The sequence below is a fragment of the Rhamphochromis longiceps genome, linkage group LG23, assembly GCF_057381845.1.
Source record: "Rhamphochromis longiceps isolate RC_006_pf linkage group LG23, R_longiceps_female_GT1.1, whole genome shotgun sequence".
Lineage (NCBI taxonomy): Eukaryota > Metazoa > Chordata > Actinopteri > Cichliformes > Cichlidae > Rhamphochromis > Rhamphochromis longiceps.
This window is the reverse complement of record NC_140578.1, coordinates 40,846,587-40,864,490: the sequence shown is the minus strand read 5'-3', so window position 1 is coordinate 40,864,490 and position 17,904 is coordinate 40,846,587. Positions and strand designations below refer to the sequence as shown.

The following is a 17,904-nucleotide window of genomic DNA, read 5'->3' as shown; positions in this document are numbered from 1 at the left end:
ACATAAGCAGTTCTTTTCACCTTTTTTCTTACCTTTTTAAATTCATTTTTATTATTATTTATGTCTTTTTGAAGAGATCTGGCCACGAAGGCAGCTGAAATAGCAACATATGCAACATCACAGGTTTATCAAGGTATTTTAAGTAGCCATAAAAGACTGGATTGATTATAATGTAGGTGCAAACTTTAGTCATGGAGATACTTGCAAAGCAGGTCATTTCTTTATTTTATATATAACCCTTAATAATAATAATAATAATAATAATTCATTTTACAAATATAAGCAAAGAAATTACATATAAAAGAGTTGTTGGCACAACATCATCTCCAATAGATAGTTTCCCTGAATATGTAGCATTAGAGGAAAATGAAAAATAATACAAAAATACGTTATTGTTCCGGCTATTAGTAAAGTTATTTTTAGGGGTGCTAAGATGAAATTTAGGGATGCTTGAGCACCTCTGAAAAGGGTCTAAACTCACCAATGTCCACCACAGACACAGTTTCCAGTATGGTGTCTTACTATTATAAATAAATTCAGTGTATCCAGGTCCGAGTTGTGAAATGATCATCTCCTGTCTCAGCAAATCTTCTCGAAACAAACAGTATTTTAGTCCAATTTACAGACACAGTTTGCTGCTATTACACAACAGGTCTAAAGTTTTACTGCTGGATGGCTTCAGGTTTCGGCACTTTAATATCCCATAAGTGAAACATGCACAGAATTAATTAACACCAGACCATCCCTATTACCAATAAATTAACGTGGTATTACACGACTTATCATAGATATAACAATTCAGATTGTAAACTCATTATGATGCAGTTTTGCATCCATGGACTAAGTAAAATAATAGTTTGTTAAATGCATCAGTGATGTGAGATACCGTCACATTAACATTTCTTCAAAGTCTAAACTGGACAGGATGTTGTTTTAATGTAAAGACAGAAAAAGGATGGAAATAATGCCATTTATTGCTCATGATTACATGATAAAACAGTATTTCCAAAACCTGTAACTATGAACAACACCTTTCGTGAGGTAGATATAAGACAGCAAATAACTTATTTAAAATTGTATGGCTGTACTTAGATCTATGGACGTTTAATTTCTAGACATTCTTTTTCATGCAGATATTTTGACTTGCTAACTGAGCACAAGCGCAGATCGATAACTTGGCCCCATTACATCCACATACCGAGTGGAAACCTCTGCCGTGAGAAATGTCTGTGGTCTTTCTGCCAATGGAAGGCTGGACTGTACAACTTCAGGCATGAATCAGTATGTCTAAAGATAACTGAATGATGAAAAACAATCAACAAACCCTGACACAACAATGCTATTATCAAAGAAAATGAAAAAAATATATATTTTTGTCAGTGTCACACAGAAAATGATGATGAATGCCCATTATTTTACTACCATAAACATGGAGATATATATTTATGCACTACCAGCTCCTCTCTCCTGCTCCAAGAATGTACAAATACATACAGCTCAAAATTCAGCTAACAAAACTTTAAATAACAAAACAAAATCCCTGATGACATTAACACCATTCTATTCTTAAGCATATAGTATTCAGCAGGATTCAGAATTAACAGTCTGAGCACACCAAGATACAGTGTCAAGACTGATTTCACTTTTCATGTGTCTCAGGTCATATTATTGCTCCACAGCAGAAGCAGAAATATACAACCCCCATAGCTTCTTTCTCATTAACAATAAAAACGAATAAGCTGGTTTTTCATGAAACTTGGTAGAGAGGTGGAGGAAAGACGGGAACCACCCCACCACCACCACCACCACATTTTATTCAAAGGGGACCCATTATGCTTTTCTTGCACCTCCATATTTGTATTCTAAGACTCTAATAGCTCCAATAGTCCAACTCTTTAGTCTAACTTTCCTCTGCCCAGCAGGTGGAGCAGGTGGGTGGGGTTTCAGTGCTTACTGTGAGAGTTGTGTGACTGAGATAATTAGGGATTTCCCCTCTCTTCGACATCATAGAGAGTCACAACAAGAAAAAAAAAGTCTCAAATTGTGAATTTAAGCAGTCTGCAACCTGAACATCTGGCTCACAGGAATAATTATACATAAACTGATCTTTTTGGATCTTTGGCGGTCTTTAAATGAGCATCTGCACATGTAACAGTACATCTATGAGAGAAAAAGCACAGCAGGTCCCCATTATGTTTAGTTTGTGAGCACATAGTATCATCTGTCTCTTCTCCTGTGCCAATTCTTTTTAGTTTTAGATCTTTTGTTAACTCCTGGCATCAAAACCGTAGCTGGAATCACAACTATTGGATAAAGTCTAAAAGGTGTGAATACCTCTTCAGTTTCATTAGGCACCTTAGCCTGACCTGTCATTGCACATTCACTTTAGAAAATCTAGCAATAAATAACACTTTCACCTTGCTGAGTGTTCAAAACATTTAAAATCACACATTGCCTTTTTACAACCATAACAAAGAATACAAAAAGATTTTTCTTAAAGCAAATACATTCAGTGCCCGTGGTGTCCTGAGGAGGTCGATGGTGGCTGTAGTTTCTCAGACTGGCGATCTTTGGTTTCAGTGTCTGATGATGAATCTGAGTCCTGAGCCTGTTGTTGCTTCAACCACATGTCTGCATACAAACCTCCTTTTTGTAGCAATTCCTCATGTCTAGGATGGAGAAAAGATTGATATTTATTTGTTTATTGGTTTGCTGGTCTGTAGCATTCAGGTGAGTGCTAACACAAGGCCACGGAGGAAGGACATCAGCAATCATCTTAAAGAAGCAGCTGCTGCTGCCAAGCAGTGTTTATAGGGATATTTCCAAACAACTTGAAAACCATAATTCTACAGTGGAAAACCTTCAAAACAGCTGCCCATTCATGCAAGGAGTGGACGTCGCAGTATATTCACTCTAACGTAACACTGTGCAATGCTTAGAGAAACCACAAAAAGAGCTGCATCTCAGACTCTACAGGCATCCGTTAGCATGTTAAATGTTTATGTTAAAAGTTCATGTTAAAAATTCATGACATTGTGATTACGAAAAAAGAAAAAAGAAAAAAAAGAAAATCGCAATCGACAGATGAAAACAAAGTGGAGATATTTGGCCATAATGCACAGCACCACATTTTGCAAAAAACAATATTGGCAAAAGACCTCATAACAACTGTCAGCACTATAGCAGTGATGACTTGGGCTTGTTTTGCAGCCACATGACCTCAGTACCTTGGGCATGAATTACATGGTCATGGAAAACTTTTCTTTTTCCAGGGTAGAATGATGGACGGCATAAATTTTTAGTGACTTTAAATCACAACAATTGGGTGCACGTTTGAATTTAATTTGAATTTCCTCTAATCCACTCAGCAGCAAATTTATGGACTACCTCCAAATTCAACTTTGCGTTAAATGAACAGACAGGACACAATTTGATGTTCCAGCAGAACAATGATCCCAAGCACACATCGGTGTTTTTTTTAATGGATAAAGCAAGCAAACATTAAGCTTTTGAAATGGCCTTTCCAAAGTTCTGACCTCAGCCCAACTGAAAATTTATAGACTATCAGGGCTCTAGACTAACTTTTTGCCACGGTTGCACCAGGTGCACCAGCACAAAAGTTAGGTGCGCCCACTGGTGCGACCAAGGTTTTTATTTAGTCGCACCATTGAAAAATTTGGTCGCATTTGCGACCCGAGGTCCCGATTCACAAGGTCCCGATTCAATTCGAGTCAATTTTGCCTCAGACAGTCAGAAATATTATAACTCTGATCATATGTGAGACTTCATCAGAGGTGTGAGCATCACAGCAGATGCATTTGTGTCAAAGTAACTGAGAATAAAACACAGAAAAACATGAAGGAGATTTTCCTGGCAGATAACCTTAATTAGCCAAATTTTAAAAAATTTACATTTCTTCAGTATTGAACAGCAGAAATTAGGCTTTCTTGGCCGAGGACATTTAAGTAAAAAAAAACAAAACGCTGCAAACAATGGTCGACTGGTGGGCAATAAGCGAATGAATAATGCTGAAAACATGCTGATTCAGTGAATTTTGGTTGGAGAGAGACAAAACCCACAGCTCAGAATCTAGCACAAAAAAGACGTAAACACAAAGCGCAGACCCGCCAACGCATCAGAATCAGTGAGCTGTCAGCGGTCAGCCCCAACGGCGTGTCCGTGTACGTGCCGTCGGGTGAGAAAGCCGAGAAAGAGAAATCTGATTCTGATGCGTCGGGTCCGCTCTGTGTTTATGTCTTTGTGTGGAATCTGTTTAGCTGCTCTCATTTACTGTTTCAGCTGTTTGGTGGTTGTTAAAATAGTTTTGAGAGCTTTAACCTGAGATTCTGGCGTTTCTGGCAAAATACATTTATATTTAAAAGTCTTATAAAAGTTTTTATATTAAAAAATTCAGGATTTAATGAATTGATATCGCTTTATTCAAGCTACTCACCTCCCTCTTCCACCTGCACTTTCAAACGTACACACAAAGGACTACGGGACAACTACAGGACCACGGTCAATCATAGAGGTCCCGCTCCTGACTATCTCTGATTGGGACACACGATAGGGGCATGATGTCTGTCAGTTGTCAACACGGAGACTTTCAGAGTTGCCGGGACTTTTTTTTTTTTTTTTTTTTTTTACTGGAACAGCTGGTCGCACCGGTGTGACAGGATTTTATTTAGTTGCACAATTGAAAAATTGGTCGCACTCTAGAGCCCTGACTATGCTTAAAAGTTGTAACAAAACTAAACAGTTTCAATGATATCGACCAATTCTGCCAAGAAGACAGTGAGCAAAAATCAAGCCAGAATAATGCCAGAAGCTTGTTGATGGCTAGCCCCAAATTATCATGAGATTAATGCTCATGATGACCCTCTGTAAACTTTTCACAGATTCCTATGAATGCTTTAGTTTTCACAACTGTATGCGTTATGGCAGGAGTTTCCTTCAAAACAATCAGGCACACTTACCGTCCACGCTCAGCAATCCGCCCTTCATTGACAACCAGGATCTGGTCTGCTGCGATGATGGTGGACAACCTATTACAGAGCAATAACGGACCCACAAGTCATCGGTGAAATAAATGAAGATGGATAAATTCACTTAAAAAAACCTGACAGTACATGAATTTATTTACCTGTGAGCTACAACCACTGTAGTACGATTGGCACAGACTTTGGCCAGAGAGGCCTGGATGTTGCGTTCTGTCTGTGTGTCCAGGGCAGATGTGGCCTACAGAGAGATAATATTAGAAAACTGCAACTAACAGCAATGAGTTTACACTTGAGATGACAGTTCAGTCGCATACCTCATCCAGCAGGATGATTTGTGGTGCTTTGAGGATAGTTCTGGCGATAGCCACCCTCTGCTTCTCTCCTCCACTCAGCTTCAGTCCTCTTTCCCCCACCTGGGTATCATAACCTGCCCGACAAAAACACAGGAAGAGGCTGAAAAAACTTCTTGCAATATAGAAGAGACTGCAGTTACACAGTGATCATCACTAACTACACTTTAGAACATTTTAAAAATATGGCTAACTTCAGAAATATACATTTAAAAGATATAAACTTAGATTCAATTTAAACACCCACGATTTTAGTAAAAGTATGGAAAACAAATCTTTGAAGTCACAATGCTGAATAAACCAAGGGATTAATGTGCACATTACCATCAGGGAAGGTCATGATTTTGTCATGGATATCAGCAGCGAGTGCAGCCTCCTCCACCTCCTGGTCATTAGCAGTGGTGCGACCGTAGCGAATGTTATCTCGGATGGTGTCGTTGAACAGCACGGTATCCTGGGGAACCACGCCGATATGAGATCGCAGAGATGTTTGTTTCACCTGAGGAAAGATGATGAGAAAGTAATAAGCAGTTTAGACTCCGTGTATGTGTGTGTGTATATATATATATAAGCATGCAGTTACAGTAATATTAAAGACAAGACTTTATGACTTCTGCTTATATTATTAATTTTACTGGTTGTTTGTTAATGTCTTGAATTTCCAAATATTTCTCACACAGTAGCTCTGGTGCCAAACCTCTTACCTTTGATATATCCTGGCCATCAATGCGAATGCAGCCTCCCTGAACATCATAGAAACGGAAAAGCAGTCGAATGATTGTGCTTTTCCCAGATCCCGACGGCCCAACCTGAAGGTATGTTAGTAATCCGTAATGTTAGCAACACCTTAACTGCTCAATGTAATGCTGGAAAGCAGAAAACATCGCGCCTCAGACTCACCAGTGCAACTGTCTGTCCTGGAAGAACTGTGAAGGACACATCCCTGAGAATCTCCTTGCTGCAAAGCAGTAAAGAAATCTAAGAATGAGCCATGCAAGAACACACTGAGACTGAAGTTTAATAAAAGAAATCAACGCAAAAATAAACCAACCCGTTTATGTAGCTGAAGTAAACGTTTTCAAACTCCACTTTCCCCAGTTTAAAGAGAAGGCTTCCTGCATTTACTTCATCCTTCACCTGCATCAGGCAACATATAAAGACCACAAAAAACTCAAAACACATAAAAACCCCCCACTGATATCACCGCTGCAAATATTTACCCATCTATAAACATACCTCTTGATCTTCTTCGAAAAGTTGGAACATGTTTTCCATGTCAATAAAGGAAGTCTGGATCATTCTGCAGGGAAAGAAGAGAGAAACCAACAGTTGGCAAAAGGAACAGGAGTCAAACAGAGTTTTGGTAAAAGCAATACATAATCTCTATATTTTTTTACCTGTAGTATGTCCCAAACCAGTTGAGTGGGGTGTACAGCTGGATGATGTAGGTACCGAAGAGAACGTAATCTCCAACCTGAGGTTAGAGTTGCTTTTATGACACTTATAATAATATAATAACAACAATAATAACATAATTGCATAGTTTTGGAAATGTGGAGAGGCATAATGCAAACCATTATTACAAAGTCAATACCAGAAACGTTCCCTCTGTGACAAAGTATGCACAGAGCAAGGAACCAGCCAGCAGTCCTGCTCCAATGATGGCGTTCTGTGTTTGATTGAGTAAGGCCAGAGATGCCTGGGTTTTATACTCTGATTCCTACAACAGGAGAAGGAAGCAACAATTAAATATATGACTCCATTCCTGAGACCACTAAATTAAACATTTTTCTCTACCTCTGTGATCAATGTCTCAGTTTTAGTTTTGGTGAAATACAGGAACAAATATCTACATGCAAACCCAATAATAGTTGGTTAAATGTCTCTTAGCAAGTGATTTTGCTTATTTTGGAGCCATGATTTAGTGACATAACACCCAACGATGTCCAAGAATTTAGAGGTAGTCCTCAGCAGCAGAATATTATGGATTGTCTAAATATTGTCCCAGGAAAATCAAAGCAGCAAAATCACACAGAAAACACTGAATTCCAACATCCAGTTATTTCATTTTGTCTTTGTTTTGAAATCAAACCTGACATAAATTTGCTTCCACTCAGCATCTTAATGCTAAAAGCTATCTCAAAGGTAGCAATAACTAGAAAGACTGTAGGAGAGCAGGTTTATTCTGACTCCTGTTAAAGTAAACAAAGACCAGCTTAGGAAAAAAAACAGCAGGGGAAGGCGTGGCAAGCCGTGGAGTGCCAAAACCGGTTGATAAATGCACTTACCTGATATTTTAAGATTGCACCCTCAAACCGGCCGACCTCATAGTTCTCTGCATTGTAGTATTTTACCTATGGAACCAGAAAAAACTAATTGTATTTTAAAGTGCATTTTAAGATGAAAGAATAATAAAAAGAAAAGTAAACTTCTTTATGAACCACAAACTTATTTAATTTACCGTCTCAAAGTTTAACAAGGAGTCCACAGCCCTGGACTTGGCAGTGTTATCCATCTGATTCATTTCTCGTCTGTACTTGGTTCTCCATTCAGTGATGATGATCGTCAAGGCTGGCAAACATTTGAATAAGGAATTACTACACAGTCAAAGAGGATCTGAAATCTATCTTAGCCAATGCTGAAGTACAGAAATGTTTTTCACACTTGAAGTTTATTTTTCATTATTAAACTGGGTCAAAGTGAAGCTAGTTGAGGTTCAACATGCATAACTTACTGAGATACAGGGTCATGCAGATGAAGACAATAAGGCCAAACCAGGCATTGAAATAAGTGATGAAGTAGATGATGGCGATGATAATATCAGCAATGGTTGGAAAGATGCTGAACACTATGTAGCTGTGGAAAAACACCAATACCTGAGTTTAATTTTTCTTCAGATTCTAACATGAGAGAAGCATTTAAGGATAAAAACATTGCCTAACAGAATCATTATTTGAGTTATTACTAATTGTTAATAATTATTGTGATCCTGTTTGATGCCATCTTACCTGAGCAAGCTATTAATGGAAGCTGTGCCACGATCAATACTTCTCAGTACTTCACCAGTTTTGCGGCTCAGATGCCAGCGCAGAGAGAGGGAGTGCAGGTGGCCAAACAGATTGACTTGAACCAGTCGATTGGTGTACTGCTGCACGCGGATCCAGAAGAAAGAGCGCATGTTACTGACAAATCCAGAGGAACCTGAAAAGAAGAGAGGTTGGTGGTCAGAATAATGAAGCAGCCTTAATGCTAGTGTGGCATGTGAGGCTGATGCTCATTGTGCAGCTCTCTGTGGTACTACAATGTTCACTGGGCATCCGTGAAGTAAGTCCTACCTGCTCCTCCACCCTGCATGAACTTAAGCAGGACATAAATACACACTGTAACGGCTACAGTGTGCCAGCTGCTGCCATCAGTCAGTTCATTCACTGAAAAAAGGACACAGACATCAAGGAGAATGAGACAAAATGAGGCTTTCAAGCTGTGGTGAAAAAAAAAATCAATGAATAAATAAAAAGTATTATGAGATTTTAATCTGACTGCAACAATGTCACTGCAGTGCCATCAGTGTGAGTGACTGAACATTTGAGTCTATGGTGCATGATGACGAAGGCACATCACTCACCAATATTCTTGTAGTAAATGGGTACAAAGACGTTAATAGCCCTCTCCACTCCCAGCAGCCCCAAACAGAAGAGGACCAGCAGCTGGAGAAACTTGTTGCCTTGTGGCCACATGTAAGGAACAAGCAGACGGACCTTCTTCCAAAATCCCTTCCAGGTGGACTGGTTCTCCTCTGATCTTCCCAACAGGCTCTGACCCAGAGAAAGATATGAAACCATTAAAACAGCGTTAATAGAGTATATAAGCAAAGCTGCTCGTGTGTTTTAATATACAGTGGAAGTGCCCTGTCACTACCTGTCTACCGTTTTCTACGTCACGCTCATCTTCATTTATCAGAAGCATGTAAGGTCTCCTTGGCAACCCTGGAGCTTTGAGACCGATGAAGAAGAGCAGCCCAGTGCTAATGTAGCGCATCATCCACAGGAACAACTGCACCTGAAGTTTTCATAGATGTTTACACACACATCAGCATGGATACAAAACAGCGTTTAACACAGTGGTAACACAATGCTAATAACACAGTAATGTGAATATGCTGAAGACTGTTAAGTGTTTTATTGAACAGTTACCATATATCTAGGTAGTGTACTATTACAACATAATTTACTATTAAAATAGCACTTTCATAATGTTGACTTTATGGGATGAAGGATGCAATACAATAACATTTTGCAAAGCAAGTACAAGTAAAAGCACTTTAAGTTTAGGAAAAATCAACAACTACATTAAAAAACTTTGCAAAGGAGAAAAACTACAAGTCATGCTTGCAGTTATGTAGTCAAAAAACTTTCACTCAACTCAACTCCTCCCCATGTGGGAGGAGCAAGATCCTGTCTTCTGATTTGATTGGTTAAGAGTGCAGGGTTTAGGAACTGAAAGTCAGACAAGCAGTGACTTAGCAAAAAAGGTTGTAGCGTGCTTACTGCCAATTTATTTTGCTTTGTTTACTGGGCGGAACCTTGATACATGAGTCAGATTACACTGCTCTGTGGAGTGGCTCCGAAGGCAGACTTATCTTTAACCTTTGGCTCATAAAGGTTTAAACACACACTGAAGTTTAAACAGTTAAAATGCTGTATACAGGAATGAACTCTACCTACAATCTAAGATCAACTAAATGGGTAGGAATGGGGATAAACTGCATAATGCAAGGTAAACACAAGTGTAAGCACACATATTTTGAAAATAGTCTTCACTTCTCTGTTAGGTTCCTGGAACACAATGGTTAAAAAAATATCTTATGTGAGTGTTCACCTGTTGTGGTTTGTTCTCCAGGCCCCACCACCACTGAGGACTGTACCAGGAGACAAAAGCCAGGTTCTCAGCACAGAAAGCTACAGCCCAGAACAGCAGCAGGACGGCACTGTGTCCTCTTGTCCGATCCGACACCAGGACCCTGCGCCTCTCCACCCTGAGTAGAGCCATAGCCCAGGCCCATCCCAGGATGGAAAAGCAGCCGTACAGCACCACATACCCTGGAAGTTCATCTGCATTCGTGGCTCTCCAAATCATTCCACCCAGAAACTGGATGATCAGAAAGACGTGGAGGACCTGCTGAAAACCATAGAGGCAGGAGCGAGGAATGAACTTGCGCTCCATTTGCGTGCCATACTTTTGGTAGCATATGCAGTGGATGGTGCCAAGGAGGAAGGAGAGGGAGAGCAGGATGGTGGGGACCAGTGTGAAGTAGAAGCAGGGGGCGATGCCTTCATCCACCCAGGTTATGGAGATGAAGGAATTTGCTTCACAGTAGCTCTGCACAAACACCATGGCTGCAGCTAGGAGAGAGAAATCATTTTAAAATCCTAGCAGCAAATCCTAACAAAGACATCCCGCCTGTACGAGGTGTTTTATAGTATACCTAGAAAGGGGAACTGCTTTGGCTCTTTTACATTAGGCACTGATTTATGCGATAGTAGTAAAAAAAATCACCGCGGTACCTGTTACTGCGCTAAATATTGTAGGCAGAGAACTGCGCAAACACACGAGAAAACAAAGTGTGAAAGGTTAGCGCACCAGCTCAGTGGCACAAGAAGCTAATGTGGCTACAAGAAAAGGAAACTTATAACTATCAGACTACATTTCAGAGGGTCTAGAGATAAAACCGGCTGTTGTTGTTAGTTTTTAACATTACCTTTCCCAGGCAGGCAGCTGTGAAGTCCAAACACTGTACACAGTCCACTTGTTAGTAACCGAGGCTACTCCAGGGAGACGAGCGAGTCCTCCGAGCTGTTATTAGCTTGCTTATCGTCTCTAACTGTAGTTCAAACGACCTTCAGTAATGACACCCAGAGCACAATAACTCACAGCTATGTGTCTGTCATTACTACCACCAGCTGTGTGTAGTCATGCTTACAAAGCGGTTGTCCTTGTAATGTGTTCACAAGTTAAACAACCGCTACCATGACTCGACAGCATTACGTTACACAACAGCGCCTGCTCGCTCTACCTGAACCTCAGCGCCCCCCAGAGGACATCCACGGAACATGCAGACCAACAGGGGAACGACAGGCTTAACCTGTATCAAGTAGCTTAAAATGATATTTTGAGATATTCAAGTAATTAGCAAGTATTAAAAGGCTACAGCAAGGGTGTCAAACGTCACACTGGATTGCTCTGGAAAGTGTGAAGGGCATAAATTTTGCACTGTGCCCAGTATTTTCATAGGTTTCACACCTTTACCACTGATACAGTCTTCTCCTATGACCATTCATACTACATCAACATAATTAAGTTACAGATAAGCAAATAAATGCTAAAAAATGAAAGTGTTTTTTCACTGTGTAACGTGTCAATAATAATAATAATAATAATAATAATAATAATAATAATAATAATAGTTTAAAAAGGACATTTCCTTTTAATTAACTAAAACTTTCAGTTTTAATATTACAGGACAGTCTGGACAGTGAGCTACCAGAACTTTTTCTTTATTTTGATTGATTGATTTTTTTTAAATACAATGTTGTTTTTTTAATTTACTACATCAGCATTTCTCAATCTTAAGTGTAGAAAAAAATGCTGAAATTGCACTTCCTTGTCTTATATCAAGACTATCTCTGGGATTAAATTAGTATTTAAACTTCTGTACAGTGACATAGGGGAATTTCTCTGGTCTGGCCCATTTAAGATTCAAGTGGACTGTATGTGGCTCATAACCACAATTTAGGATGAGTTTGATCCCTAAAGTTCTGTCTAAAAATGTGAAAATAAAATGAAAAACCTTTTTTCAGTACAGTTGTACTTCTTCGAAATGCACAACATGTATGTAATAAAGAAAGCTATTATACAATTTTTAACCAAAACAAAACAAAATGAACCTGAAATTAAAAATAAACCACATTTTAAAAAAAACTGTTTATAAGACTAAACTAAACTAAAATCAAAATTGATAAGAAATGTAGAAATTCCTCATTAGGTTTAGCTTATGTGTAATGATTCAAACACAGAAAGTTACTACGAAAATGTACATCTCTGAGAATAATATAGCTATAGTATGAGAAAATTCACAAACTACTCCTTGTCTTGTACAAAAAGAGCTTTCATGAGTACTGTGGCGAGGATGAGCTGACCCTGGAAACGGCACGTAATAGCAATACGTGCCACATTATTAATATCAACATGCAGCAGCAACAAGTGTGTTTATTTCACTTGAAAGTGTAGTTTAAGGTGGTCTGAAAAGCTTACAGGGTCCAGCAAAAAAGAAAAGTCTCAAAAGGAAACAGTCCACATGACACCAAATAAAACTTTCAATACATCTGCAGAGAAATGATGAAAAAATATGGAGCATATCCTGATGGAGTGTGCAAAAGAAAGAGCTTGTGATAGCTTATACTTGTGCAGCCATACACAGAACAGAAAAAGGATGGCCGAGGGGATGAAAAAGAGGTAAATCTTATCAAATGGAGCCTTCAGAATGGGCACAAAGAGATGCTAGAGACAGGCAGAGGTTTAGTATTCTGCATGCTCCTCAATGTAAAATTGCAAAGACTTTGTATATCTTACTATCTACAGTGAACGATATCAGCAAAGCATTCAGAAAACAATCAGGAGAAATCTCTGTGTGCACAGGACAGGGTCAAAAATCAGTGTTGTATCTGTGATCTTTGGGCCCTCAGACAGCACTGCATTAAAAACAGGAATTCTGTCATGGAAATCGCTGCATGGGCTCAGGAACGCTCTGTTTGCGAACATCAACAAATGCTCAGAAGATCATCGGAAGATATGATCCAGAAAGGGAGCCATCTACTCCAGCCTAATGCTCATTTAATATGGAGTGAGGCAAAGTGGAAATGTGTTCTGTGTCAGACAAATGTGATGTGAATTTCCTTTTAAAAAATATGGATGGAGAGGGACCATCCGGCTTGTTATCAGTGTCTCTGATGGTATGGGGGTGCATTAGTGTGCAACTGTTTGCCCTGGAAGAGCAGAACAAACACCTGCACTGTTCGTTCAGAGTCGCCTTGCCTTAAAACAATATCAAAATGCAAAAATGCTTCATTTTCCCTGTTAAAGGTGAGATTCCCCGCATGTACTTCATCTTGAATCCTTCACAAAGGAACAAATAAAAACATTGCTTGTCTGTTAACAATGCTCCTCTTGTTCTTCTTCAGAAAGTTTGAACATGTTTTCCATATCAATGACAGATGGCTCTGTATTCGAAAAAAAAATCACAGCACTTTAGTAAACACCAATACATCTGACAATCTGTGCTACTAACATTTTTTCTGTATTTTCAATTTTATTTTAAACAACAAAGATGACATTTTAAGACAGAATATGTTTTTTTTCTTCTTCTGTTATTTTTCTACCACATCGCATTATAGTCTTGTTGAATCTTTGTCCTGCACAGCTGCTGTACACTGCTTTTCAGTGTGTCACATGATGACTTTGCAGTAAACAATACAGTGAATGACATTTCCGCCTAAGTTTTTAAACAAGTCTAAGAATGGCTAACTTGTCTGCCTTTCTCATTTTGCACTTGGCACTGCCTTTTAATGGCACCACGTTGAGTCTGTTCGGCCTGTTCCTGAGTCTCTGCCTCAACACCAGCCCCAGGCCCCCGTCACAAAGACTGTTTCTAAATCAGCTGCAGTTTTATCTCTTCCTGAATCAAAGAATGTACTTCCTGCTCTACAAATTGTTTCTGAATCACAGCCTACAAACAAAGTCGGACAGGTTTGAGTCACCTGACCTTCCCTATCTTCCTGAATTTCACTGACACCTCCCATCTTCTTGAGTCAGAGTCTGCTGCCGTCCTTGTGGCTGTTACAGAAACTGCTCCTAAATAAGATTTCTTTTACAAAAGGCCCTTGGGTTGACTGACATGAAGACAGCTTCTTCGTCTGTTCATCATTTAGCTTCCAGCCTCCTTCACACATGCCATGATAGTCAATGCAACTGCCATTAACTCCCAGCACAAGGTGCTTCTGTCATTCACACTAATGTATTATCCTGTTCCAGGGCCATCTTAGCCATTATTGGAAGAGGTACCATGGCCACTGCCTTCTAGTACATCCCCAGTTTTACATCCCAGATACCAGCACAGAGAAAGGGTGTGCAGATGGGCTAACAGATTCACTTGAACCAGCCAGTTGGTGGAGTGATTTATCTTCTTAACTCTGCCTCAACTGCATGAATAATCACACGTTTGCCAAACTGTAGGGAACAATCAGAGGTACCTTCTCCCAAAAACCCTGCCAGGTAGACTAGTTCTCTTCTGATCTTCCCAACAGGCCCTGTCACAAACGTATTAGTGCTTAAAACTGCATTAGACAGAGTAAAGCAGCAATGAAAATACAATTAACTTGGCATCTGTCCACTGTTATCTGTCTGCTACATATCTCCCGCTCGTCTTCGTCTCCTTGGCAAGCCCGGAGCTTTGAGACCAGAAGAGCAGAAAAGCAGGCGCATTAGCTACAGGAACAACAGCACCTCAGGGGTTCAGAGACGTTCACGCACAGATCTGTATAGATACAGAACAGCAGTTAAACCGCGTGTTAACAGAGGACAGATGTTAATGCAATGCTCATAATGTGTGTGATGTGCAATATGGGACAGTAAAAGCATTATGAGCATGGGAAAAATCAAACAGTAGAAAAACAACAACAACTCATAAACTACAAGTCATGCTTACAGTTATGTAACCTTCAGGTTTCACTTAAGGCTTGGAACTCAGTGTTCAGGGAAAAGGTCCTGTCCTCTGATTTGATTGGTTAACAGGGATTTAGGACCTGAAAGTCAGACAGAGCAATGACTCAGTAAAAAAGGCTCCAACGTGCTTATTTTGCATCACACTTTGATTTGCTTTGTTGGGCTGATACTTCATACATAAGACAGGTTGCACCAGCTTTGACGAGTGGCTCCACAGGGGACACTTTTATAAAGGCCTTTAATAAAGAACATTTGACCAATTAAGACCATTTAAACACACACTGACAGATTTCATTATTATGATGCATATAGGTGTGTACTTTCAGATCAATTTGACAAACAAACCTAGCTTACCTGATAATCTTAAAAGGCTAGGAGTGCTACTGTAGTTTGCATATTTTGACCAAATCCTTTTAGTAAAAGTCTTCACTCTATTTTTTGGGGATTTTTAAAAAATGAGCAAATAAGAGCATTCACCCCTGTTCACACTGGTCTCCGATTGATCACCACCATTGGACTGTACCAGGAGATACAAATCAAAAAACTTAGGAGGTGATGAGACACACCTGGAAATGAAAGAAATAAAATTACAAGACAGATTGCTCCAAAGATGCAAGCTCTTGCGTTCTTATATTATGCCAGGTTACATGTGCAGTGAGTAATGAAAGCAGTTGCAACATAATCTTATCATGTGACCTTGTTAGATAAATGTCTGCACTGAAAGGCAGCAACAAAGTAGAGAATCAGTAGGTAACCTTGTAAAAATAGTGAGTGTCTATGCTGCCATGCCATCCCTCTGAACCTGCCACAGAGGAAGAGCCTTGACACAGACAAAACTATCATGAATCGTGTAGTCATAACCAGCAGTCATAACAAAGGCTTATGAGCTGCAACTGAAAAAAGCAACATTACAAGCAATATTTCTGTCACCACAATCCAAGAGGGATAAAAAATCGTTTCCCTCTAATGCATCCTTTTACAGTGTAGAGCAGGGATGGGAAACATAAGGCCCAGTCTTGGCCCGGCCTGACAAAGACTCCAATCTGGCCCACTGGACAGCTTTGAAAAATATGAAAGAGGGCATAAATTTTGGAAATTTGACTGTATTTTTATAAGCTTTACAGCTTTTTCTACTGATAAAGACCTCCCCCCATGACTATTCTTAATATGCCAACACAATTAAAACACAAGTAAAACAGTTAAGAAAATTTTTTTCACTATCTAGAAATTTCAGGTTTTTTTTTTTTTTTTTTTAACATTTTAATGTACTTTTTACAGTGGCCCCACATAAAAAACAAAAACATATTCTGTGAATTACAGGACAGCCTGGGCAATGGTACTCAAGGAGTCTTACTCATTTCTTTCTTACAAGTTAAGCCCGAATGTTGACACATTCATGACAAATCACGAGCAAGAGCCGAAGTTTTGTCTGTTGCTTACAGCTGTTTGCAGGAGTCTTTACACAGAGATCATCATATTTGCTGTATTAGACAGCAGCAGAAGTCTCCCCTGAGCCTTTCTAAAGTGAGAGCATTCTTGGAGTTCATGCTCAGTGGTTCGTACATTATTGAAAACTATGACATGATTGGTCGACGTGAAAATGACACACTAAGTGAAAACAAATAAACAAACAAAACACCAAAATAGCAACAGTTTTTGATTTTTTCAGTATGTGACTTGGATAGGAGAGTAACCTTTATTAGAAACTCTGTTTCATGGTTTCCAGATGCTGAGCGTGTCTCACATTACAAAGATTTGAATGATTTCCTGCAATGTTACAGGGTGGTCAGTAGATGGCACTAAATACAAAGGTATAATCAGGAAGCTCGCATCATCAAGTGTTCAAAACTTCGATGATGATGCTCACATAGGGTGAAAAAACACTTTGTGGGAGATACTGGGTGACCGATGGCATTATGTCAGCATGTCTCTTCAGACTAAAAGAATATTGTGAAACTTTAATACTTTAAAAAGGAGCAACATCTTGTGGTGATGAGAGGGTCAAAGTAAAGAGTCTTTCTCCTCCAACCATATATTCAGAATTTAATAAAAAGTGGAGGAGTCCCTAAACATCCACCTGGCTCTTGTGACCTTCCTATGGGGATGAATAGAAGACTCTTAAGAATAAGGGCCTCTGTGTGTGTGTGTGTGTGTGTGTGTGTGTGTGTGTGTGTGTGTGTGTGTGTGTGTGTGTGTGTGTGTGTGTGTGTGTGTGTGTGTGTGTGTACCCCCATATGAACGCAGAAAAAAAGGATTTCCTGATGGACTCTGCAAAAGAAAGCAAAAAAGATGTGAAGTGATATTTTGGTTGGGGCTCACACTCACACACGCACACATGGAGCAGAGGATGAAAAAGGGGTAAATCTTATCATTTAGAACCTTCACAATGGGCATAAAGAGCTGCTAATCTGCTTCATCTCCCCGGTCCCTTTGTGCGAGTGGAAATGGACCTTCTGTCCACCGGCAGCTTGTCACCCCGCTCTTTTGTCCTCCGGTGGATGTGATGGCCTGCCCATCACAAACCTCATCTCTCTCCCCCTTTTGTGGGGACCCGCGCATACAGCCCTCAGCTGGAGTCCTATAAGTCCTTTAGGTGTCTTTTCTTTTATTAAATCCTACCTTTTCTCTCATTCTCCTTTATTCTTCTTTGTTTGCCAGAGGCTGCCTGACACGTATGGATTGTAACAGGCGGGGATAAGACGGATGTGTATGCCAATCTAAATCCGTTGATTTAGTGAGAAGAGAATATTGGTGGTGTTAGGAGTGCTACATCCGAT

The 17,904-nt window shown here is 39.7% G+C and overlaps 1 protein-coding gene across 1 annotated transcript; it reads right to left on the bottom strand.

The window, feature by feature from the left end:
• Positions 1 to 1,235: 1,235 nt before the first annotated feature.
• On the bottom strand, positions 1,236 to 11,696 carry LOC146642568 (ATP-binding cassette sub-family B member 6-like). Its single transcript, XM_085397728.1, has 20 exons — positions 11,109 to 11,696; positions 10,229 to 10,752; positions 9,269 to 9,409; positions 8,976 to 9,165; positions 8,686 to 8,778; positions 8,359 to 8,551; positions 8,085 to 8,206; positions 7,812 to 7,921; positions 7,639 to 7,704; positions 6,945 to 7,070; positions 6,748 to 6,824; positions 6,587 to 6,650; positions 6,402 to 6,487; positions 6,251 to 6,308; positions 6,055 to 6,159; positions 5,675 to 5,849; positions 5,315 to 5,427; positions 5,144 to 5,238; positions 4,977 to 5,045; positions 1,236 to 2,669 (listed from the first exon to the last, which is right to left on the bottom strand). Exons 2-20 carry the CDS (start codon positions 10,742 to 10,744, stop codon positions 2,510 to 2,512), a joined length of 2,559 nt encoding a protein of 852 aa, XP_085253854.1. The 5' UTR covers positions 10,745 to 10,752; positions 11,109 to 11,696; the 3' UTR covers positions 1,236 to 2,509.
• Positions 11,697 to 17,904: the final 6,208 nt, after the last annotated feature.

Coding starts and splice junctions, on each gene's coding strand:
- LOC146642568 (XM_085397728.1), bottom strand. CDS start 10,744: ATGGTGTTTGTGCAGAGCTACTGTGAAGCAAATTCCTTCATCTCCATA. Junction 6,160..6,250: donor CAGGACAGACAGTTGCACTG/GTGAGTCTGAGG, acceptor ACATACCTTCAG/GTTGGGCCGTCGGGATCTGG. Junction 5,428..5,674: donor AATCATGACCTTCCCTGATG/GTAATGTGCACA, acceptor TTTGTCGGGCAG/GTTATGATACCCAGGTGGGG.